This window comes from Odocoileus virginianus, chromosome 31 (assembly GCF_023699985.2).
Source record: "Odocoileus virginianus isolate 20LAN1187 ecotype Illinois chromosome 31, Ovbor_1.2, whole genome shotgun sequence".
Taxonomy (NCBI): domain Eukaryota; kingdom Metazoa; phylum Chordata; class Mammalia; order Artiodactyla; family Cervidae; genus Odocoileus; species Odocoileus virginianus.
Genome location: NC_069704.1, coordinates 36,865,132 through 36,891,465, shown reverse-complemented (window position 1 = coordinate 36,891,465; position 26,334 = coordinate 36,865,132). Strand labels below are relative to the sequence as shown.

The window sequence follows — 26,334 nt, the reverse complement described above, 5'->3', positions numbered from 1 at the left end:
CGGGCTCCTCTGTGCGTGGGATTTTCCAGGCAAGAATACTGGAGTGGGTTGCCGTTCCCTCCTCCAGGGGATCTTCCCCACCCAGGAATCGAACCCCCATCTCTTGCATCTTCTGAATTGGCAGGCAGGTTCTTTACCGCTGAGTCACCTGGGAGACCTTAAAGAATCTGCCTGCAATGCAGATTCTCTTCACTTCACTCTGACAAGTTACTAGAGAGGGGAAGTCTCTCCCAGCAGGAACCCTTCCCAGGACAGAGGTGTGGGATGCCACCAAAAAGGGAAAGAGGGCAAGGGGACTCGATGGGGAGAGGGGCGTCCTCCAGGGTGGGAGTGGGGACTTAGGACTCTAGATGATGTTTTTCAGTAGTACAGTTGTGTGTTTGGGTCAAAGGCAGCTATCCTTTAATGCCTTTTATAGAGGATGAGATACTTAGGTAGCATCATCAACTCAATGGATATGAGTGTGAGCGAACGCTGGGAGATAGTGGAGGACAGAGGAGCCTGGGGTGATCCAGTCCATGGGGTTGAAAAGAGTCGGATGTGACTTAGCGACTGAACAACAATAGACACAAGAGTTTTTAAATCTATGGCTAGCAGATGTTGGGTGCAGCTTTTCAGGATGTGCAAAGTAGGAAGGCTTTATTATTATTATTATTTTTTATGAAACCTCTATTTAATGTTGAGAACATTCATTTATAGCTTTGTACATTGTTTTAAATTAGGCTTAAATTTATAATTCTATGTTTTAACTGGCAGGGGACAGGGAAAAAAAAAACCTAATGTAAACCAAGTGCTATCTTGTCAAAATGAGATGGTCCTTGTTTTTGTCTTGTAGTGACTTTTTAAAATATTAGACAGTATCGGGAAAACTTTTAAAGTTATTTGTAAAATATTTCTTTTTTTTTTTTGTCTGCACAATTACTTTAAATTAGAGTTAGTAAAAACAACTGTGTAAAAGCCATCTCTTCTTTCTCAGGCCCCTGATCTTTCTCACTCTTCCTTCAAAATGCAACAAACTGTTGTTTGTCAGTCAAATAATGATAAGAAATTACTCAGGCAATCCATTTAAGTCACCAGCAGGCAAATGACAGCTGAATTTTTTTTCTCTGTCTCCCAAAAATTTGCTAGCACTTTCATGTTTTGATTGAAGGGAAACCTCCAACCTCTACCTCTACCTACTCTATGGAAACATCCAAATTGAGTATTTATTTATTTCTCTCAGATAATAGTGTAAACATCCTTGTATAAATAATGGCTATTATTTGATACTGATCATTTTATTTGTCCCCATTCTAAACCAAGAGGAGAATTTTTAACTTTATTGCTTTTGTTTTGAGACCGCTTGTGAGTCTGGCTGTTTTCAATTTTCTTGATTTAAGTGTTGTCCTTCATTTCAATGACATAAACATATACAGCTCTAAGAAAAACAAGTGGTTTCCCCCTCCCCCGTTCATATTAAAGACATGTCAACCTAAGTAAGAAACAAAAAGAGTACTGTTTAAAGTGCATTATCGTATACAAATGGAAAAAATACTGCATATATTTAACATGCAGTGATATGACATCTAGATTTTTAGAACAAACTCCAAACCAAATCTAGTAAATCCTAAGTAAAACCATCCCTAGTGCTTATACATTTAAGTATCAGGTCTCTACAAACTGGGCCCCTCATTCAGTCTGTCAGCTCCTGAAATTTTTCAATCAAATCCTCCTGAGCAATTCATATTTTAAGTAGACTTTATATTTTATAGCAGTTTTAGATCATAGCAAAGTTGAGAAGAAAGTACAGAGTGTCCACATAACTCCTTCAGCTACACAGGCAAAACCTCTCCACACTACAGATAGCTCACCACAATGGAACATTTGTTAAAACCGGTGAACCTTCATTGACGTATCATTATCACTTAAAGTCCATAGTTTTCACTAAAGTTCACTCTTGCTGAAATTTTATGGGTTTTGACAAATGTATAAATAGTATATCCACCAATATTTGATACATAATCATTTCACTACCCTAAAATTATTGTATACTCTGCCTATTCATTCTTCCCCTCAACCCCTGGTGACCTCTGATCTTTTTACTGTATCCATAGTTTTCCCTTTTCCCGAATGACATATAGCAGGAATCATACAGTATGTAGTCTTTCAGATTCACTTCTTTCATAGTAACATGCATCTAAGTTCCCTGCACGTCTTTTCATGACTCCATAATATTTCTTTTCAGTGCTGAATAATAATACTCCAATGTGTGGATGTTCTCCAGCTGAATAACATTACTCCATCGTCTAGAAGTTCTACAGTCCATTCAACTACTAAAGGACATCTTAGATGCTTCCCACTTTTGGCCATTATGAATAAAAACAACATAGAAAGTTTACTTTTTAAGAGCCTCCACAATATGTCAGACCTTATCATGGATATTGCTGCATATGAGTAGTAAGTAAGTAATTCAGTGTAAGTTTTAGTCGCTCAGTCATGTCCGACCGACTCTTTGTGATCCCATGGACTGTAGCCCGCCAGGCTCCTCTGTCCATGGAATTCTCCAGGCAAGAATACTGGAGTGGGTTGCCATTTCCTTCTCCAGCAGGCAGGCTTTAAATGGCTAAAAATATGTTTATAGGGGCTATATTTAAAGCAGTCGGATGTGTGAAAATTTGAGTTTGGTGTGGGTGGGCTTTGAGCCAAAAGTCCCAGTATACTGTGAAGATGTAAATAACATAAGGGCCAAGATATAGGTGCCACCTTGAGCCCATTTATTTAACACTGTCTCCTTTGAAGCACTCTTCTGGTTTCTGTGATGCTGTTTGCCTCCTGTTTTCCTCCTAATCACCAGACTCCTTCTCAGTCCTCTTTGCTGACTCTCACTCTAGTGTTAATTGTTGGTTGCTCAACTTGTCTGACTATTTGCGATACCACGGACTGCAGCCCTCCAGGCTCCTCTGTCCATGGAATTCTCCAGGCTAGAATACTGGAGTGGGTAGTCATTCCCTTTTCCAGGGGATCTTCCCGACCCAGAGATCAAACTTGGGTCTCCTGCATCGCAGGCAGATTCTTTACCCTCTGAGCCACCAGGAAAGCCCGGACTCACAGTGTATTTGTCCTCTAAATCAGTGCTCCTGAAACTTTTTGCACTCAGGATACCCTTACATTCCTAAAAATGTATTGATGACCCCAAGGAGCCTTTCTTTTTGTAGGTTATAGCTTTCTATGTTTACCATATTAGAAATTAAAGCTTGGAATTTTAAAATATTGATTAATTAATTTAAACATAGCAATAATAGACTCATTACCAGTTAGCATAAATAACATGCTTTGCATGAAACAGGTGACTCAAAGAACCTTTCTGATATTTCAATTTCATTTTCATCATCATCTTTAATTGTGGACAATGTGGCTCTGTGGTTAGAAATTGTCTTACCTTTTTTTAAAAGCTAACAATCCATCTGTAAATATAATAAAAGTGTTATAAATTTTATTTTAGAATAAAATGTTTTTCAAAACTATAACAGTCTGAGATAAAATTTAAAAAATAGTTTAGAAATTTTTAAACATGATGCAAAACAAGGAACAAAGTATACTTAGTTTTAGTTATGTTTCTACATTGGCTCAAGAAAACTTTGAGATCTCAGAATAGCTGTTTGTACTATGACAATGAGATTACAGAGATTTCAGCAGGTGTAACTGGTGGTGGCTTCAGAGAAAAGTCTTGAGAAAAGAGTTAATCTCTGAAAACACATGTTTATAATTTAAGCCTAGTATTTTAGAAAATTCTGCATGTGATTATCCAGTTTTCCCCAGCACTGTTTGTTGAAGATATTATTCTTACCTTATTGAGTATTCTTGCTCCCTTTCAAGTATTAGTTGATCACATATGAGAGGATTTATTTTCAGGCTTTAGATTCCATTTCGCTGGTCTGTTTTTAATGCCAGTACCATACTGTTTAGAAGACTAAACTTTGCAATATAGTTTGAACTCAGAACATGTGATGCCTCTAGCTTTGTTCTTTCTCAGGGTTGTCTTACCTTTTTGGGAGGTTTGTCATTCCATATGAATTTTAGGATTTTTTTTTTCTATTTATGTGAGTAATTACATTGGGATTTTTTTTTTTTTGTACATTGGGATTTTCATAGGTATTGTATTGATTCTGTAGATGACTTTGGGTTGTATGGATATTTAATTTTTTTTCAATTAAAAAAAATTTTTTTTAGTGTGGACATTTTAGCAGTATTAATTCTTCCTATCCATGAATATGGATATCATTCCATTTGTGTCTTCTCCAATTTCTTTAATCAAAGTCATATAGTTATTAGTGTACAGTTTTTTAACCTCCTTGGTTAAATTTATTCCTAAGTATTTTATTATTTTTTTGACTCTATTATGAATGGGACTGTTTTATTTCTTTTTCAGATAACTTTTTGTTGGTGTATAGAAATACAAATAATTTTTGTATGTTGATTTTGTATCCTGCAACTTTCCTGAATTCTTTTATAAGTTATCATAATTTTTTTGGTGGAGTCTCTAGGATTTCTTATATATAAAGTTGTATCATCTACAAACTGAGACAAATTTCCTTTTTCTTTTCCAGTTTAGATACTTTTTTTTCTTGCCTAATTGTTATGTATAGGTTTTTCAGTGCTGGGAGGTGTTGCATATGATGTCAGTTGTGACTTTGTCATAAAAGGCTTTTATCATGTTCTGTATGTGTCGGTTAGGTCTGTTTGGTCCAAGGTGTACTTCCAATGCAACATTTTCTTGTTGATTTTGAGTGGGTAATCCATCCATTGTTGAAAGTGAGGTATTGAAGTTCCCTACTATTACTATATTGTTTATTTTTCCCTTCAGATTGGTTAGTATTTGCTTAATATATTTAGGTGCTCCAGTGTTGACTGGATATATATTTACAGTTATACCACTTTGATGAATTGATCCATTATTCATTCTATAATGACTTAGCAGGAGGGTGAAGAATTTCTTAGGGGTGCGATCATTCTGGTTGCAAAGTGTCTAAAAGAGGTTAAGGATCACAAGCCATAGGAATAGGATAAATTGTAGACAAGAGTGGCAGCATGGTAGATAAAGTACTGATTTTGGAGCCATCTAGAGCTGGGTATGAGTCAGACATTTAATTCTAGTCCTCAGTGTAGCAAATCTACTGGCTCTGGAGCTAATAAGAAAAACAGCAATTCGTATTACATAGCAGAGCTGATTAACCATAAGGATTGTAGAGATACAGTGACTGGTATGAGCAGGTGCTTAAGCAATGGCCATATTATGTTAATTAATATTTAAAAAGGGATTAAGATAGGGAAGGGAGGGAAGGACATTTCAGAAGATTGCAGGATAGTCAATAGTGCCAAAGGCAGAATAAACGGAAGTGGTGGTGGTTTAGTCACTAAGTTGTGTTTGACTCTGCAACCCCATGGACTGTGGCCTGCCCTGCTCCTCTGTCCATGGGACTTTTCAGGCAAGAATACTGGAGTGGGTTGCCATTTCCTACTCCGAGGATCTTCCTGACCCAGGGATCAAACCCAGGTCTCCTGCACTGCAGACGGATTCTTTACCTACTGAGCCGCCAGGGAAGCCTGAACTGAAGTACAGTGAAGCCTGTAAGGGAGGCACCGCTAGTGTCTGTTAGGTTCTGGGATCTTCGTGGGAGCGGGCTTGGTGGAGGGCAGGCAGCAACTGCTGTGTGATGTGAGGTTGGGGAAATTGGGAATGAAGTGGTGGGGGCAGGTGGGGGAATCACAATTTGGTGCCCATGGGAAAGACAGGGAGTTTGCTAGGGAGACAGGCACAAGGAGGGCTCCTTGCGTGCTTGTAAGTTCATTCGCTTTTTTGTAAGACGGGCAACCCTGACCTTAGCGAGAGGAAGGCCCCAGGAGGAGGACAGGACTGATGGAGACTGGGACTGGGAGTGTTTCCCTGACAAGGAGGAGGGGGTTGGCTTCCAGTGCAGAGGTGAATGTGGTTGCCTGGGGCATGATCAGGGCTTTCCCTTGCAGCATGGAAGAGACTGATGTGACTGGTGTGAACCCAGGGGTGGGGTTGAACGGGAAGAGAGGCATTTAATGGAATTTGTCTCTGGTGGGTTCAATTTTTAGGTAAAAGAAGAGGGGAGGATATCTTCCAAGGGCAAGAGGTCAGAGTGGACTTCAGGAGAGGAGCGAGCTTTGGTAAAAAGTGGTTTTGAAATTGAGATATAATTCACATACCATAAAAATTTACCCCTCTAAAGTATACAGTTCAGTGGCTTAAGTTTATTCACAAATTGTGCAACTATCACAAAGTCTACTTTCAAGGCATTTTTTGGGCTTCCCTGGTGGCTCAGTGGTAAAGAATCCACTCGCCAATGCAGGAGACGTGGGTTTGATCCCTGGTGTGGGAAGATCCCGTATATTGTGGAGCAACTCAGCCCACGAGCCACAACTACTGATCCCGTGCTCCAGAGCCTGGGAACTCCAATACTGAAGCCCGTGGGCCTAGAGCCCGCGCTCCACAAGAGAATCCACCGCAATGAGAAGTCCGGGCACTGCGACTGGAGAGTAGCTACACCTCACTGCAACTGGGGGGAAAGCCTGCACAGCAACGAAGACGTAGCACTGCCAAAAAGTACAAAAACAAACAAAAACATAAAATAAATAAATAAAAACATTTTCTATCATTCCCCCCCAGAGAAACCCACTAAGTATTCTCTATTTCTTCTACCTCCAGCCCCTGGAAACCATGAATCAGTTTTTTATTTTTATGGATTTGCCTACTCTGGACCTTTTATATAAAGGAAATCATACAATGTATGGCCCTTGGTGATGGGTTTCCTTCCCTTAGATTTATGGACCGCGTGCATGTGTGTGTCCCCTCAAAATTCATGTGTTGAATTCCTAACCCCTTTTGGGATGGTATTAGAGGTGGAGAGTTTGAGAAGTGGTGAAGTCGTGAGAGTGGGGGTTCCTTGGTGGCTCAGATGGTAAAGAATCTGCCTGCAATGCAGGAGGAGATCCTGGTTGGATTCCTTCCCCGGAGAAGGAAATGGCAATCCCTTCCAAAATTCTTGCCTGGGAAATCTCATGGACAGTGGAGCCTGGCGGGCTATACAGCCTGTGGAGTTGCAGAGTTGGACACAACTGAGCGGCTAACACTACCACACTGGGTCATGGGGGTGGGACTCCCACGATAGAATGAGTGCCCTTCTCAGAAGACAAAGGGGTCTAGTCCTCCCTCTCTCTCTCTCTCTCTCTGTCATGTGAGGATACAATGAGTAGATGGCTCTCCATGAACCAGGAAGAGAACTCTCACCAAAACCCAACCATGCTGACATCCTGATCGTGGACTTCTGGCCTCCCGAACTATGAGAAATGAATGTTGCTTAAGCCACTCAGTCTGTGGCATTTTGGTACCGCAGCGTGAGCTTGCATGTTTCCAAAGTTCATCCAGGTGTAATATGTATTAGTTACTTCATTCGTTTTATTTATTCTTTGGCTGAATGATAGTTCATTGTATGGATGTACTACTTTTTCATCAGTTGACAGGCATTTGGATTGTTTTAATTTTTTGGCTATTATGAAAAATGCTGCTATGAATATTCATGTGCAAGTTTTTGTATGGACATATGTTTTCAGTTCTCTTAAATATATGTCTAGGAGTTGAATTGCTGGTTCATATGGTAGCTCTATGTTTAACTTTTTAAGGCCCTGCCAAACTGTTTTCCACAGCGGCTGTCCCACTTTACAATCCCATCAGCAGTATATGAGGGGTTCCAATTTTTACCCGTCCTCAATAACACACTTTTTTTAGTGGTTTCTTTTTCTTTCTTTCTTTTTTTTTTTTGGCTGTGCATGAGCTTGTCTGGTTGCCTCAGGGCATGTGAGATCTTAGTTCCCCTACCAGGGATCAAACTTACATCCCCTGCATTGAAAAATGGATTCTTAAAGGAACACCAGGGAAGCCCCCCACCCCCTTTTTTTAGTATTTTAGATTATAGCTAGCCTACTGGATGTGGTTTTGATTTGCATTTCCCTAACAACTAATGATGGGAGATAGTGATGGACAGAGAAGCCTGGCATGCTGCAGTTCATGGGGTCTCAGAGAGTCGGACACGACTTAGCAGCTGGAAAACCTCAGCAACAATGACTAATGATGTCGAGCATTTCTCTGTATGCTTATTGGTCATTTGTATATCTTCTTGGAGAAGATCTATTGGAGAAAGATCTACTTAAGTCCTTTGTCCATTTTTAAACCAGATTGTCTTTTTGTTGTTGAGTTTAAGAGTTCTTTATATATTCTGGATGCTAAACACTTATCACTTACAGGATTTGCAAATATTTTCTCTCATTTTGTGAAATGTCTTTTCACTTTCTGGATAGTGTCCTTTGATGCACAAACATTTCAGATTTTGACGAAGTCCAATTTACCTATCTTTCTTTTGTTGCTTGAGTTTTTGGTATCATAGTCAAGACACCAGTGTCCTAATCTGAGGGCATAAAGGTCTACCCCTATGTTTTCTTCTTAGAGTTTTATTGTTTTATCTCTTATATTTAGGCCTTTGATTCATTTCAAGTTCATTTTTGTATATATAAAGTACATGTGGACCTTAGAGTGATCCATCTAAGTATAATTGACAGAAGTTTAGGAGTTCAGCACAATTTGCTGGTCCCACTTACTTCTCACCAGAAAGGGAAAAAAACACCGTTAACTATATAATGAGCGTTCATGGGGCCTCCAGGTCTAAAGAGGAATTTGAATTTTAACTTGAACCTTTCAGAGTGGGGGAGAGAGCACTTGTCCATGGTTATTTAATTTAATGGTACCTGATATAATCCTGATTCCTGGCTCAGCCACTTACTAGTTTTGTGTCCTGGAGAAAGTTCCCTAATCTCTCTCTGTTCCCACCCTACCTCACAGGGGTTTTGTGAGTATCAAATACAAGTACTATGAGGATTAACTGGAGCTGATACATGTAAAGTACTTAGAACAATGCCTGGCTCAGTGTGTGTGTGTGAGTCACTCAGTCGTGTCCGACTCTTTTGTGACCTCATGGACTGCAGCCTGCCAGGCTCCTCTGTCCATGGAATTCTGCAGGCAAGAGTACTGGAGTGGGTTGCCATTTCCTTCTCCAACAATGTAGAGACGTCCCTGTCGGTCCAGTGGTTAAGAATCCCCTTCTAATGCAGGAGGCGGGGACCTAAGATTACACATGCCTCAGGGCCAAAAAAAACAAACATAAAATAGAAGCAATATTGTAACAAATTCAATAAAGGCTTCAAAAATGGTCCACATCAAAAAAATCTTAAAAAAAAATACCTCCAATGTAAATGGTACATCTGTCCATTGGTCTCAGGACTACCTGCCCCTACCCCAATATTAGCCATGATGAACTCTCCCCTTTAATCCTTTAATTCTGCAGCCAGAATGATAAAGTATGAATCAGATTTTGTTGGCCTCTTGATTAAAACCTTTATATGGCTTCTTTGTAAACATGGAGTAAAATCCAAATGTATTTCCATGGCCTAGAAAGTTCTCCATACATGGCCCTTACCTATTGCTTTAACTTCAGCTGTACAAGGTGGATATTTCTATGTAACAAATAGCCCAAAAATTTAGTGGCAAAAATGAGGGATGGTATTATGCTCACGGATTGTGTGGGTCAGGAATTTGGATACAATGGAGTAAGACTATATTGTCTTTGCTCCACAATGTCTGGGGATCCATTTGGGGGAAATTAAAGGGCTTTGGGGACTTCCCTGATGGCTCAGATGGTAAAGAATCTGTCTGCAATGTGGGAGACCCGGGTTCAGTCCCTGGGTCGGGAAGATCCCCTCAAAAATGGAATGGCTACCCACTCCAATACTCTTGCCTGGGAAATCCCACGGACAGGTGAGCCTGGTGAGCTACAGTCTGTGGAGTCACAGAGTCGGGCACAACTTAGCGACTGAACAAGACAACAATAACACCAGGATAGAAGGGCATGAAAGGTGATGTCATGTCAGAAGTGGTTCCCTTTCTTAGACATAGACACACAGCCGTTGATTTATTAGCTATTGTCATACAGCCAGGGTGGAGGTCAGAAGGACAATTCACGTGAGTTTCATATTGTCTCAGGCTTCTCAGGGCTGTAACTTTGTGAGTCTTGGGGACTTGACAGTAGATGGAGAATCTCACCTCTCCACCCTGTTTCTATCCACTCTACCCTGTGTGAGGAGTGGGGAGGCTTCCCCGGTGACTTAGACAGTGAATAGTCTGTCCGCGATGCAGGTTCGATCCCTGGGAGGAGTAGGAGTTTTACGCTAACACCTTGAGGCAGAACTCTTGGCTCCTGCGGTGGGAAGGGGCTGTGGTCTGTCCCAGGTCCTCCTGCAACAGGATGGATATGGAAGGGGACTGACTCATGTGGAGGTTGACTCTGGTGCTTAGTTGGGCAGGTACCATCCTTCAAAGAGTTCAGCTCTTTTTGGGGTCACTTTTCAGGCAAAATGGTGGCAATGGGTGGCATTTGTGGGGGCATCTCTAGGGTGCAAAATGGGCTTTCTTAGTGGTTCAGATGGTAAAGAATCTGGCTGCAATGCAGGAGACTTAAGAGATGTGAGTTCGACTCCTGGGTTGGGAAGATCCCCAGGAGAAGGAAATGACTGCCCACTCCATTATTCTTGCCTTGTGGGCTACAGTCCATGGAGTTGTAAAGAGTCAGACACGACTGAGCAACTAACATAATGTAGGGTGCAAAGGCCAGTGGTTCATCAGTTAAGCCTAACCCTGGGATAGGATCTGAGAGAAGGATTCTGAGGAGCACCGGTTGGTAGATGCAGGCAGCTATTCCAGGGGAAGGCTGCCACTTTTCAAGAGGTCCTCCCACCAGTAATCCACCCACCTGGAGCGGCAGCCTGAAATCATCTGGGGCCACTGTCTTCTTCATGCTTTGATGAAAGCCATAGCTTGTCATGTTCCAAATGGCACTGTCTCTCTCAGCCATGTATTAGCTGGTTGGGCTCAGACTGCTATGAGCAGACACAGTTGTCACGGAAGAGCAACTCAAGGTTGTAATTTAAACAGACCTGAAGGAAGGTATCAGAAGGACCTGCCGCGGTTGGGGAAGGGAGAATCAAGCATTTGGTCAGGTGTTGCTGTCTGAGTTGTGAAAGGTCTGGAACCACAGAGGCTGAGTCACTTCTCTATTGTTCATGGTGAGGCAGAAGACAGGTTGGATTATGGCCAGCTGTCCTGCTTCTCGCTGTCATCCTGAGAACCAAGTCAACCTTCACAAGCAAGTAGGGGACACTTCCTGGGTTGTTGCAGTAGGAATTGCTGCTGAGTATTAGCCTGCACGTGCTGCTTCAGTTGTGTCCGACTCTTTGCGACACTATGGACTATAGCCCTCAGGCTCCCCTGTCCGTGGGATTCTCCAGGGAAAAATACTGGCGTGGGTTGCCATGCCAATGCAAGAGTATTAGCCTAGGCAGGCTGAAATAGAGATGTAAGCCAGCTGCATTTTGGCCAGTGAGATATAGAGATGCATGGCTGGAGAGAGTAGCTTAAGCTGGCAATGGCTATGGGTCCCAATGCTGCATGCTGTGTTTTCTGTTTTTTTTTTTTTTTAATATTATTTATTTATTTGGCTGTGTTGCATCTTAGTTGTGGAATGTGAGATCTTTCCTTGTGGTGCACCGACTCTCTAGTTGTGGTGCTTGGGCTCAGAAGTTGCAGCCTGCGGGGCTCTGTTGCCCTGAGGCATGTGGGATCTTAGTTCCCAGACCAGGGATCAAACCTGTGTCTCCTGTATTGCAGGCAGATTTTTAAGCACTGGACCACCAGGGAAGTCCTCTGAATGCTGTGATTTTTGTTATGACTTTGCAGCCTGACAGCATTTTGCTGCATCCTTGTAGGAGAAATGACAGTGGCTTTGATGAACTCTGTCTCACTGCTCTTCTCCATCACTCTGATACACGGGTCATGTGAATGCCCAGATTCGGTCCCCCCAGCAGATGATGACTCAAGAGCCGATCTGCCTGAGTCTCTGCACTGTGTCTCAGTTCTGGCCTTGACCCCAAAGGAGGCTGAAAGGGAGGGGCTCAAACCAGTGGCTTTCCAGGGGTCATGAGTTTAGAATTCAGACTCCTGTTCTGATCATAACCTTGATCACCCACCAGATCGTGAACACTTCTGGTATTCTGTAGGCAAAATGGCCAAATGACTTGATATGGCATAACGAGAGGAAGGATAGTGAAGGGGAGTGGGCAGGATAAGGATTTATGTCCCAGTGCTGGATTGAAAGGACATTTCACAAGGTGACCTTGATTGTCCTGCATTTGCCTATCTGAACTTCCCACATACCAACCTAGAAGGATTTTTGTCACACTGGAGGATGCCACTGCTATCAAGGTGTTCTTTGTTCAAGCTCTCCTATCCCATTCCCATGAAGGGGAAGTGTCTGGAGATACATCCACTGATCTTAGAGGTTTCTGCAACATGGAGAGTGTCTCTCCCCAGGAGGACATAATCCATCCATGAATACAGGGTGGTACTGGTAGCAGGTTAAGTTGCCCGAGCCTTAGTGATGGTTCCACAGCCTCCTTCACTGGGAGAAGGTGATTGTCTTGAGTGCCCATTGGTCTTCCTGGCAGCTTTCACTAAATAGATGGGACCTAAGACAGAGCCTGGTTGTAAACTGTGCAGTAGAAGATAATTTTAGACTCAAGTTCCAGTGTAACTGTATGTTATTACTGGGAGATTTGTTCAAGGAGCTTATTTAGTCATTCATTGATCCATCATTTACCCTCCTGTCAATCCATCCATCCACTCACCCATCCATCTCTCCATCCATCTATCTATCCTTTCATCCGTTCATGTGTCCACTCATCCATCCATAGTCCACCCATCTACCCACCCATCCGTTCTTTCAGAGCTTGCTTTGTACTTATTCTCTACAAGATACGATGATGGGTGCTGAAAAAAGAAAGTGTCATCTCTCTCCTCAAGAAGCTTATTGTCCAGCAGAAGAAGAAAATGTGTAAAGAAATAGGTAGAGGAAACTGTTTCAGGTGCTTTGTGAGACGTCAGCACTGTATAACAGAAGGAGTGGTCAGTTGTACTCAGGAATGGTTGCCTGAATGGGGATGGTGTGAGGGGTCAGCAAGGGGATGGGTGTGTTTGGAGGGACACAGATGTGAGTACAAACACGGAGGCTATAAGCAAGGGAAGTGAAGGCTTTAGTGTGGAGCGTGGGGTGAGCACTAGGACTGCAGAGCGTGCTGAGGAAGGCAGGGGCAGAAGCAGAGGCTGGGCTAGTCACAGGCTGTGGATGTGATGCTAAGGGTTATGGGTCTTATCCCATAGGGATTGTGAGCAATTCCAACATGATAAGCAGAAGCGTAAATGACACGGCCAACTTTGCACTTCTGTAAAAGTACTCTGACTTCAGGAACGAATCAGACTCAGAAGCAGGGTTCCAGTGAATTAGGCCTGTGAGAGATGGTGACAACTCAGATGAGCGCCATGGCCTGAGATGGAGAGGAGACAGGAGGAGAGAGGAAAGACACCACCTCCTCTCAGCCCTCCCGGATTACCTTTTTCCTCTCTCAGTTCACTCACTTTGAAGTGGCCATTTTACCAATTTCACTCCATTTTTCAATTCTGGAGGAGCAGAGGGGAACCGCCGAGCTGGGTAGACACCAGTGCCAGCTCTCCAGTTCCTCCCCCAGTGGGACTGCCGCGCCCACACGAAGTCAGCCTTGCCCGTGATTATAGCATCTGGTCTAAAGGCCCACGTCCTCCATGGGGCGTCTGCTTGCACCCGTTGGCTGTTCCTCCTTTGCTGACTCTTCTCTGCTTCTGTCTTGTGAGGGCCTACTCTGTTTCTAGACGGGGGCCGGCTGTGCTCCTAAGTCTTTGGATGGGTCTCTGGGGACCCGTGAGTCTCTGGGGACACAGAGCCCCCAGCCCAGGCCTGGAGCAGAGGGGCACACTTTTCTGGAGCTTGTCAAGCGCACGTGCCTCCCCCGATGCCTCGCCAGCACAGCACCTTGTAGCATAAGGAGGGGCTGTGCGTGGGGAGCTTGCGATCTTCTTGGGCTGGCCCACGGTGGATGATAGCACCTTGTAGCGTAAGGAGGGGCTGTGTGTGGAGCTTGCGATCTTCTGGGCTGGCCCATGGTGGATGATAGCCTCTGGCTCATATGTGGGTGCTCAGCCGCTCAATTGTGTCCGAATCTTTGTGACCCCATGGACTGTAACCTCCAGGTTCCTCTGTCCATGGACTTCTCCAGGCAAGAACACTGGAGTAGGTTGCCATTTCCTCCTCCATGGGATATTCCCAACCCAGGGATCAAACTCACATCTCCTGCATTGGCAGGTGGATTCTTTATCACAGTGCCACCTGGGGAGCCCAACCTCTGGCCCACTTGAAAACCAACAGTGGGTGCGTCGAGGAGAGGAGGGAGGAAGAGGGGAAGGCAGAGCAATCTGATTAAGGGGAGATTCTGCATTTCTTGAAATCTTTACAATATCCAACTGGACTACTTCCAAGAATTCACAGACTAAAGCTAACAAATCACCCCAAAGAGGTCTCTTGGGAACCTGTTTGAGCAAATAGGCAAGAGGCTTGGAGTGTTTTTGAATCAGCGAGTAGTTCTCAGTCTATGAACGTGGCTGGGTTCTCTTAAGGGACTTAAACTCCTGAAATATCACTGACACTCTCTGGGCACAGTGTTCTCCATTTTTCTCAGTCCTTTTTGAAACTGACACAGTTTCTGATTCAAGGAGGGCCCAGGTTGATGAGGATCTGCTGTTATTTTCTAGGTGTGGCAGAGCATGAGTGGGCTTGGGAAAGGAAGCTGACTGCAGTGCCCACAACTGGCCTGCTTGTAGACCTATGTGGTAGAATGCTTTTGGAGGAGGATCCCGTGGGAAGGAATCTGCTTGCTCTGCAGTGGATAACTGGAGCAACACATGACCCGACCCAGTGAGATGAATTCTCACTACCTGGCATTTTATTTTATGTATGTGTGTATATACACACACACACACACACACACACATATACATATATATAATTTATTTTTTTTAGAAAAGATACTTCTTTTTTAGAAAAGATACTTCATTAAGAAGTATCTTAATGAACAGTCATTCTAAAATGCTGCTGGCATAATTGAATTTCTTATAAGTTTTGCAAGGATCTGGAGAAGGGAATGGCAAACCCCTCCAGTGTTCTTGCCTGGAGAATTCCATAGACAGAGGAGCCTGGTGGTCTTACAGTCCATGGAGTTGCTGAGAGTCTGACACAACTGAGGGACTAACACACACTTTGCAAGGAATATATATATATTTTTATTAATAAAATATTTGCCTGTATTTTTTACCCTCTTTTTTGTTAGCTAATCTTTTTTTAAAATTTATTTTTAATTGGAGGATAATTGCTTTACAATATTGTGTTGGTTTCTGCATGAATCAGCCATAGGTGTACATATGTCTGCTCCCTCTTGAGCCTCCTTCCTATTTCTCACCCCATCCCACCCCCTAGGTTGTCACAGAGCAGGGGGTTTGAGTTCCCTGCATCATACAGTATATTATTATATTATATTATAATACTTATTATTATTTTCTGTGACAAACCCAAAGCAGGTGGGTGAGCTCTTAGTTCCCAGACCAGGGATCAAACTTGTGCCCCCTGCATTGGGAGCACGCAGTCTTAGTCACTGGGCCACCAGGGGAGTCCCTCTCCATCTGGCATTTTAGGGTAGAAGACGCTGTCACCCAGGCTGCAGGCCAGCTCAGCAGGACGGGGCGGCCCGAGGACAGCTGCGCAAGGCCATTGTGGGGAAGGGCGTGCCATTGATTTGCTCATTCAGTGTGTGTGTTATTGAGCATGTGAGGTCTGTGCTGGGTGGGGTGGAGAATAAGGCCCCTTAGACAGTTTGCAGGCGAGAGGGAAGTAAACGAATACACAAAATACTTCCAACTTTGTGGTCACTTGTGCTGAGGAGACGATACTAAGACAGGGAAGCGTGGTGACTGTGGGCTGACTTCAGACAGGGTGGACAGGAAGGAGTTTCCTGCAGAGGGAGTTTTTAAAAAGTTTTTTAAATTGGAGGATAATTGCTTTACAAGGTTGTGTTAGTCTGCAGTATAATGAAGTGAAGCAGCTATATGTACAGACATATATCCTCTCCTTCCTGAGCTTCCCTCTTACGCCCCCAGCCCTCCCCTCCAGGTCCTCGGAGCACCGCGCTGAGCTCTGAGCTGCTCGGCAGCCCCCCACTAGCGCTCTGTCCTACACGTGGTAGTGAGTATATGCCAGTGCTGCCCTCTCTATTCGTCCCACGCTCTCCTTCTCCCGCTGTGTCCACAAGTCCGTTCTCTGTGTCCTGCGGAGAGTATTGGAGGGTCCGGAGGAGCCGGCCCTGCTGTGAATGGGAGAAGAGGAGGAAACAGGCAGAAACCAGGGGGCGGCCCATGGGGTTGGGGCGAGGGAACCCAGGAAGAGTCTGCAGTGCAGAAGTGATAGTTTGCATTTTATTTATGGAAGCAGCCCGTCAGGGTCAGGCTCTTCCCCTTTCAGCCCAGGGGCAGTGCAGTGTGGATTCTTTGTTCACTTAAACTCTGGTGTTGATCTATCATGTTTCCAATCAGAGGAAAGCTGGGTCGCTGAAAGAAACTGAATCTCAGTGGGTGATGAAGAAAGAAAGAGATGGAGAATTAATTTGGGGACAAGGGCAAGTTTCTAACACACACAGGTCCTGATGGAAGTTCTCGGTGCCTCGAGTGGCAGCCAGAGACTGTGAGTGGGGTGAAGAGACTGCAGACCACCTATGCTCACTTCTTTCATGGTGGGTCCTGGTTGTTGCTACACAAATACTTTAATCATTCAGACAACGAGCACCCTGGGCTTGGGGTCTCCACACAAACCTAGACTGTGTGCAACAATCCAGTTACACACAACCCAACAACAACGGCAACAATCCTTCTGTTGCTCTCGTGTGAACCCGGGCCTTGAACAAGAAGTTTCTTTGAGCTTTACACTCCTGTCCAGAAAATAAGGATATGGAGACTTACCTAGTAAGATTTGGGGGAGGATTGAATAAGATGTATTTAAAGGACCCAGTTCTTGTATCTAGACTCTGGTAGGTGCTCAGCGAATGAAGTTGCTTCAGGTGTCTCTGACTCTTGTGACACTATATACTATAGCCCACCAGGCTCCTCTGTCCATGGAATTCTACAGACAAGAATACTGGAGTGGATTGCCATTCCCTTCTCCAGGGGACCTTCTGAACCCAGGGATCGAACCAGCATGTTTTATGTCTAACCTGCCTTGGCAGGTGGGTTCTTTACTACTAGTTCCACCTGGTAAACCCATAACAGTGTTTTACTAGAAAACAAACAGTAGAAAGATCATGATGATGATATTAATGACTCTTTCAGAAGATGTTCCTGCTGGGGAAAGAGCAGGACCATCAGTGTACTTTGGGGAGGGGAAAGTCCTGGGGAGGGACTGCATTTTGGTTCATATTCTCCAAGATTCCTCTTCTGTAAAAGGAGGGCAGGAGTGGTCTAGACCAGCCGTCTCCAACCTTTTTGGCACCAGGGATTGGTTTTGTGGAAGACAACTTTTCTGTGGACAGTGGAGGTGGGGGTGGTTTTGGGATGATTCAAGTACATTACATTTATAGTGCATTTTATTTTTATTATTATGACATCAGCTCCACCTCAGATCATCAGGCATTAGATCCCAGAGATTGGGGATCCCTGGGTCTAGAGGCCAGAGGTAGACTAGTTTAAAAACATTCCTGGGTTTTATCTCTGGAGTTTCTAATTAGATGATCTGAGCTGGAGCCCCAGATGGTTCTAACACAGAGGCAAAATCACTTTAGGTGATTAAGACCCAGGTGTGCTGGAATAAGCATCTCCAAGGGCCTTTTCAAGTCCTGAGTCATCATCATCCATCACGCTAGACAAGGACCAAGGGGACCCGATCACTCTCCTTATTCACCACCAGAGGGCAAGCTTGAGGCACAACGGTCAGAGAGAGACGCTGTATGTCTTGGCTCTGACTGAGGGACCCCAGGGAAAATCTGTAGCCCCACAGAGGGTGCTGTGCCAGGCAGATAAAGCCGGGGGTCATTTGAGAGGATTGTGAGCCAAGCGGAGATAAGAAGAGAAAGCCAAAGTAGCCAAGCTACTAGATTCTGTGAAGTGCATGACTTCCTCTGCGCCCTGATGTTGGCAGGATTTGGACGATGAAACTTGCTTCTTCCGCATGCAGTAGGACTTCCTCAGGACCCTTCGCAGCCCCAACTTCCAGTTCCAGCAAAGTCAGCATCCGGCTCAGAGGACCAGTCCCTCTGATCCTTGTCAGCCCCCATCCTGTCCCCTGTGGTAAAGAATGCCCCCACTGGGAAAGGCAGTGGGCAGGCTGGGACCCGTTGGTCCTTAACTGTTCCCCTGCAGACTGGCCCAATTCCAGCCGCAGAGAAGCAGGCAACACTTCCCTCTCAGTGTCCTAGCTGATGCCCTTAGTTTTTGGCAAGGCAGAATTCCAGTCCTTCCTCTTACCACCGCATTCATTTTAACCTTAGCATCAGGCTGCATCCGAGGCCACTGCCCTTGGCGTCTGTACTGCGGCAAAGTGAGCACTTGAAATCTCTTCTTCTTTGCCAACTATTTATATTTGGACTCCCCCTGCTCCGGTGACATCCTGAAGCTTTCACTTCCGCAGAGGCGTGAGGGTGGGGGTGGGGTCACAGAAGCAGAAATGGTTACCCCTGCTCCCCAAAGGGGGAAGAAGAAATCGAGAGCAGAGGTGGGGCTGGTCCAGGAGGGGACACTGCTGCCGAGGAACCAAAAGCAGCCCCGTCACACTGGAGTGCTTGAGTGACTGGGACTCACCTCCCACCCCCGGTTCCTGGCAGGCTGTAGGAACGGAACATCTCAAACACGCTGGATGTCATCACTCCATGTACTCCATCCTTCTTGAACCTTTTCTCTGTCAGGCTCTTTATTCGGGTAAAAGATGAGTAAGACTTTTGAAAGATCTCCTAGGCTCTGAGAGCTCAAACTTTACTTGGTGCTCACTTGGATATGGTTCAGTGGTAAAGAATTTGCCTGTAATGCAAGAGATGAAGGAGATGTGGGTTCAATCCCTGGATCAGGAAGATCCCCTGGAGGGGGAAATAGCAACCCACTCCAGTATTCTTGCCTGGGAAATCCCATGGACAGAGGAGCCTGGCGGGCTACAGTCCACGGGGTCGCAAAGAGTTGGACACGACTGAAGCAACAGAGCACGCACATACCACCTGGATATAGGTTATCACTGGATATAGGATACCGCTCCTGCTGCTCTCGGGTCATGAGGCAGGGTCTCCCTTCCTCCGGAGCACCAGGATGTCTGCAGCAGAACTATTTCATTAACTCACTGTCCATCACTTCCTCGGTGGCAAGTCGGTATAGAATCTGCCTGCCAATGCAGGAGACCGAGTTTTGATCCCTGGGTTGGGAAGATCCCCTGGAGCAGGAAATGGCAACCCACTTCAGTATTCTTGCCTAGGACATCCCATGGACAGAGGAGCCTGGTGGACCATGGGGTCCACCATGGTGGTCCATGGGGTCACAAAGAGTCGGACACAACAACTAAACAACATCACTTCTGGCTCTTTCGAGATGCTGGGGGAGACCTATGGGAAGTGGGAAGGCAAGGACTGGGAAGGGGTTGTGAATGTAGAATAGGCCAGCTTATAATGCCTTAAGTTTTAAAAAAATTCAGAAAAATCATGCCCGAGAATCGGTTCACCTATTTGGTTCAGGGACAATGGTTTGTAACTTTACAGGCAATTTTCACTGAGTGTTCATCCAAAGACAGTGTAAAAATACTGTATATTAACAAGTCAATCAATGCAGAGTGGGTGGAAAATTCTCCCCCACATTGATTCCTTCTCTGCATTGTTATTGAGCGGTAAGTATGGTAAGAAATGCAGATTGCTGACAGCTCTTGTCCTTGGTCAATTAAATCTATTTGGCACCTTCTATGTGCCAAATACTCTTAGGCTCTACTCAGAGCAGACAAATGAATTTAAACGTCACATCTCTGGATATTCATGAGTGGTAATGTCAGTTCTCCTGGTCTAGGAACCTAGTATCAGTGGTTATAGAAATAAGGTTGATATAAATAAGATGGATATAAAAGCTCTTGGGAGCAAAAGATTCAATGGCAAACTCATAAATAGCAAGATACAGTTAAAGCCTTTACGATCAAGCAATTTGGGAGCAGGAACATAGAACAAGAATATAAACAGATAATGTCATTAGTAGTTATTTTGCTTTAATTAATTTGACCCTCATTTACTTGTTTGTCCAGTAGTATTCTCCTTATGATTTAATAGGATACTCATCCCCCTGCTGCCCTTCACCCACTCCTGGTTGGAAATGACAGAGGGCTTTCTGGGTAGGAAGGTACATTCTATGTGTTCTCAGACTTGTGACTTTGACCCTTTCAGGCTGACACCAATACTTGCTGACTTCAACTCACTTGGCTCTTAGCACATCGCAGAGTTGGAGGGGGAAGTGCTCCTTTTTTCAATTTTTAAGATGCAGAGCTAATTGGAACTGCAATGAATTAACCAGCTGGGAAGATTGCTGGGTGCCCCAGAGCCTCTTTCTGGGTCTTTAGAATTTACAGAAAGAGGAGTGAAAGGGTGCATCTTACACCTTCTGGAGAGACAAATAACCATCCAAAGTGGCCAGATGCAGAGAGACTTTGAAACGTGAGCCCATCCTAGCCTCAGGATTATTTTGCGTTTATCTGGCTAATCTTTGCTGAGCAGGTGTGAGCCAATTAAATAGATTTTTTTTTTTTTCTCTCCAAGGTTGCCGGAAGGCATAGATTATGTGAGGATTCTATCTATTGTTTGATCTCTAGTAGAGAAGTTCAAGGCCAGCCCAGATGTTTTAGTCATCGTACCTGACTGGGCAACCTTCCTAAGGGATGACTTTTGATAGACTGCTCCGGATCAAGTGGTTCAGCTTCTTCTTTCTACAAGGATTCTGAAGTAAGAGCATCAGAGAAGGACTTGGACAGAGCCAATGGGTCCCAATCTGTTTAATTTCTAGCCCAAGAAGAGAGGCCTTAAAAGCCCTGTGTGGTAGGATCTCTGGCTGGGGAGTTAAGACTCCCCGTGTTTAAATGGATTCTGGGTGGTTCTCTCCATGACTCAGGATACCTTTCTTTTTGAGATCGCCTTTCCTTCATTCCTCCAGCTTCTCCAGTTCATCTCCTGGCTTTTGGCTTCATTATGTGAACTGGGGGGCCAGTCTGTAACAATGCACATCCTTTGGGCTCCCTGGGCACTTTTAATCCCAACAGTTTCTCAACAGAATTGCAGGCAGCATAGAAACATACTCCCCAGCCCTGGCCCCATCCCTTGCCTCCTGCTTCATCCCCCTAAATCGTGTAGGTGAGAGTGACTATTAAAGAGACCCGGGCCCTAGACTGATCCCTTTTTGGCCTCAACAGGGGGCTGATGTTCCTCCCTTGCCCCCAAGTTCCTGGCGACCCCAAGGCACAAAAGGATGTTTCAGGGCGGGGTTTCCATCCCCAGCAGCGAACTACGTCTTCCCTGGCTGCTTTCCTTCCCTGCTTAGAGCAGTGAGGGCTTCAGACTTTCTTTGCCAGTTGTCAGGCCAAGGATGCCCGAAGCCTGGCCTCTGGCTCCACTTCTCCGCAGCCTCACCTCGGGCCCGCGCCTCTCCGCCCCCGGCGAGCCCAGCCGGGCGCCGGCCGTCCACAGGCCCGCGTCCAGCCGCCCCTCTCCAGGGCCGGGCGTGGCCGGCGCGGCGCCTGGCGGAGCCTTCCCGCCCCGCTCCCCTTCCCTCCGCTCGCTGCCATCTGAATTCCCCCGTCGACTCCTGGGCGGAGGCCGAGCGAGCCTTCGCGAAAGGCGAGGACGGCGGGAGGAGGGCTCGGGCGCCCCTCCCGGGCGGCGCGGCGCCGGCCGGCCGTGCAGTCGCGCGCTCGCCGCCAGCAAAGCCATTGGCTCGGCGCAGTCACCCCACGCGGGGCTGCAGCGGCGGCCTCCGCGGATTGGCGCGCGGGCGGGCATCCATCGGGGCGCGCGCGAGCGGGTGCGTGCCGCCGGGGCCTCATCTAAGCCCACCGTCTCGGGGTTGGACTCCCCCTGTCCGTAATGACCACCCCTCCGCTATCCCTGCATTGCTGATGCTGCATCTGGGGCCTCTGCCAGCCCCGGTGGCCGAGGCCCTAGTCCAAAGAAAGGGCGCGAAAGGCGCGCTCCCCTATCGGGCGCACGCACCGACCGCCGCCCTCGGCTGCACTGCAGCAATTCGCGCACTCGCGCCGCTCCCCTCCCCGCCTGCACTCATTTGCATATCCCACGATTGTGACCAATCAGGACTCGTCTCTCTCGAAGCGGATGGCTTTGGCCCGAGAGGAAAGGGAGTGGCTGGCGGCGCATGCGCCGCGGTGGCAGACTTGAACCGAGGCTTTTATTGCTGTAGTTTATTTCCACCCCCTTCCCTCCTGTTCTCTCTCTCTCTCTTTCTTTTTTTCCGCCCTAGCTGGGGCAGTGCTGGAGGAGAGGAAGAAAAAGAGACAGAAGATTGCATTTATCTCTTACGTTCCTGATATTTGCTATCAGCAAGACCAGCTATTCGACTGCACATTTTTCAATCTTGCAAAAAATAACCAAGTGTCTTTCCTGGCAATTTTTGTTTAAAGCTGCTCTTTTGAAATTATTTTTTTCCTAGGAGAGAGATGTCTTATCAGGGGAAGAAAAATATTCCACGCATCACGGTGAGTTGGGTACTTGGGCGATATGCGATCGGCCAGCAACATTTTTTTGTAGCACAGATGGTCTAAAGAATAATATATATATATATATATACACACACACACACACACACACACACACACACACATATATATATATATATATATTTTAAAGCAGGGGGAGGAAGAGGAACCCAACTTTTTTTTTCCTCTTTACCCCCTTGTTACCGAAGAAGGCGATCGTGATGGGAGACGCAATCCTATGGAATTGTAAGCTGCATAGTTTCTAAAGCATTAAAATAGGAGCGTGAGTGCATTAAGGTCGTTTTAGGTAGCGCGCCAGATCCGCTGTATCCTTTTATTGTCAGAGCGGGATGCTGCGGTGCTGGTCTGCGGGGTGTAAGCAAATGGATCCCAGATTGAATATGCATGGTTGAAGCTCGGATATTGTTCTCCCGGCTGCGTGCTGCGGGGCTGGACTCCTGGAGCCTGAGGGGGAAGACGGGGAAATGGATTCTTCCCCGTTTCCCGCCCCCACCATAAGGGGCTTTCTGGAGCTTTCCTCCGGTTCTTCAGAAAAAGGAGCGGTTTCAGCCCAGAGGCGTAATGACAGCGGAGGGATGCTGAGAAGGGCTGGGTGTACCGGGATCCTGGAGAAACTGGAAGGAAAAACAGGGACGTGATGATGAGCAGAGGGGGCGGGGGGAGGGGGGGGAGTAGGGACGGACAGGCGTGGGCTTTTTGTTGACCAGGACCGATTTTTGATGGCCCTACTGGGTTTCTCGCCCCAGAGTTTGGGGCTGGGATCCTGGCGGGGCTCTGGGCTCGCTTTCTTGTGTCTTTCTGCAGCCAGGGAGGCCTCCGTATTGGCTTATACAAAGCGGGCTAGGAGGGTGGGCGTTGGGGACAGCGCGAAGCCGGGCTCGGGGAGGTAATGGCGCTGCGCGACGTGCGGAGCAGATGGCCGGGCCCGGCCTCGGCCAGACAATGATCGCAGCACCCGGAGATGCGGTCGCAGCCCTGGGGCTTGGGGTCCTTAGTCTGTAAATCAGGAGGAGCTCCAAACGATGACTCTCCGATGCTTGGGAGATGAACGCAGGTTCCTGTTCCCGCTGCTCCCCCGCCCCCATCTTCTCTTCTCGCCAATCTTAGCTGTCTGCATCCCGGAATGATATCCCGCGGAGGGAGGAAGCGAGGGAAATTCATTGTTATATAATGATAACGCGATTGCAACTGGTAGAACCCAGGGCTGAGACGGTGACCGAAAGAAAGAATCTTTGAAAAGTCACGATGTGTTTAGGGCTAGGTCTGAGGGCGCGCTTTCACTGTGGTTTCCTCCTTGGCCACCGGCACCCCGGCTTTCACTGGATGCACAGGGCACACCCATCCGCAAGAGAGGGATGTGGGAGCAAACGCACGGGGGAGGGGGCGTGTGCTCCGGCGGGTTTTAGAGGATGAGCAGAGGCAGTGGCTGCTAGCTTTTTCTTGAGGGCGAGAGACCCAGAATCCCAAAGGGCCGAGCGTGGGGGCACCCCACATTGTGTGTTCATTGCGCCCGAGAAAGGAATCTGGGGCGTGGGGTGGGGGGCGGGTGGAGAGCAGATTTGCTGCAAGCCTGAAGTAATCCGCTGCCTTCGTGAATGAAAAAGGCAGTTTCGGTTTGACAGTGTGGGGAGAAAAAAATGTAAAAAGCAAACAATCAACAAGACTGATTTTTTTTTTTCCAAAAGAGCGCCCCCTTTACCCTTTAACAAAATCTGGTTGCAGGATAGTGGGACCTATAGCATGGTTTCCCTCCCTCCATCAGCATGGCCAACCTCTTATGTAAGAAGCCACACGAGTGAGCTGGGCTGTGATGTTTCTCTCTCTCTTGTTTTCTTAACATGTTGTTGGCTCTGGGATTCGCATGGTGGCTGAGACAGGTACCGCAGTGACTAAGCGAGCAGGTGGTGAAGGGCAGGGCTTATCCTTGCCTCCCCAGGGATATTTATCCTGTCAAAAGCTGGTACTGGGGAAGAGGGGGAGGTCATTGTAGACAGTTCATGCACTGGATCAGGTGACTTTGGGCCAGTGGCTGAACTGACCCAGTGGGTCAGTTTCTATCTGTGTCTCTGAGTCTCAGTTTCTATCTGTGTCTGGCTCCATCCACCTCACAGGTTTGATTGGCAGCTGGGGTGACATGGTTTACAGGGCAGGATTTTGTAAAGGTTTTTACATTTATTTTATGTAAATACAGGAATTGTTGCTGCCTCTTTATTCTGTCTCTCAAAGTCTGCAGCAGAACGGAGGCCCCCACAGTGTACACAATTAAAATAATCTTAATGTTTTTCATTATGTTAGAGACACAATAAATACTTTCTAAACCCAAGTGTGTGTGCATTTATGTGTAAAAGTCTTTTCCCCTTTGTCTCAGGCAGCATTTTTTTTTTAAAAGAGTTGCTTTAATTTTCTCATTTTGGTAGGTGCTAAACATAAATTGCACTTGATGAGAATATTATTTTTAATTGAATTTTGAGTTGATCATTGTTAAAATGGACCGTATTAAAACCATATAAAAAGGGCAATCATTTAACCCTTCTGTGGAATAATACAGGTGTGTGTCCGCTGAACACAGGATTTAGCATAAGATTCCATCAACAGCATTTCTATAGAGATGAATCATAATGTAACATTTCTGTTCCATTCTTGTGACTTTATGGGCTGCTTGTCATATATTTTTTTGCACCAATTAAAATATAAGTACATGTACAGTCAATAATGGTGTGAGATTTTTAGAACTTGTCTTCTCATCTACTTTATCTGAAAACTTTACCTTTTTCTTAACAGCTGAACAGTTAAAATGGTGCATCTTTGAAGTATTTTCTTCCCACCACAGTAAATCCCTGTGATTCACCTCGAAGATAACGTACTGAATTGAAACCTTGCTATGACTGAACCAAATGTGTTTGTGTAGAGTATCCCATGACAACAGACTTTGGTTAATTTTTCCCCCACACAAACCTCGCCAAGAATTGACTTCCCCTACATGTGGGTGTATTTTGTTTTAAAATGAATTTTAACCTAAAGCTATTTAAAGTAATTGTCTTCTTTATCTGAAATGTTTTTAAATAGCTCTTTAAAGAGAGATTGTTGGGCTTTTTTTTTTTTTTTAATTCTTTTTTGCTTTTGGGTCTAATGGATTTAGACCCAAAAAAATTTAAGATTTTTTTCCTCTAGGATAAGCTTTGAATTTTGCCAGTATGTTCTGACTCATCAAGTGATGAATACGTTGCTGCATACAGGTTCACCTTTGTCACTGAGTCTTTCCCAAATTGGCTCATTTTGAGCATCTCTTTGGAACAATGGAAGTGTTCTTAGCTCATTTGTCTTATCCTGAATCAGGAATGCATTATGACCTTACTACTTCTTTGTTTCAGAGTGATCGTCTTCTGATCAAAGGAGGTAAAATTGTTAATGATGACCAGTCATTCTATGCAGACATATACATGGAGGATGGGTTGATCAAGTAAGTGTAACTCATCATCTTGACAAATTTGGGTACCTTGCAGTGTTCCTAAGCATTATGTACAATTCA

At 45.6% G+C, this 26,334-nt stretch overlaps 1 protein-coding gene across 2 annotated transcripts in view; it reads left to right on the top strand.

The window, feature by feature from the left end:
* Positions 1-26,334, top strand: part of DPYSL2 (dihydropyrimidinase like 2) — a 118,762-nt gene that overhangs the window by 17,501 nt on the left and 74,927 nt on the right. The window contains exons 1-2 of one of the 2 annotated variants that reach the window (XM_020869696.2): positions 22,464-22,784; positions 26,177-26,265. In XM_020869696.2, coding sequence (XP_020725355.1) covers positions 22,746-22,784; positions 26,177-26,265 — 128 coding nt within the window. In that variant the 5' untranslated portion in view covers positions 22,464-22,745. Of the gene's footprint in view, positions 1-22,463; positions 22,785-26,176; positions 26,266-26,334 lie in introns of those variants that run through there. The other variant, XM_020869691.2, reaches the window with a different exon arrangement.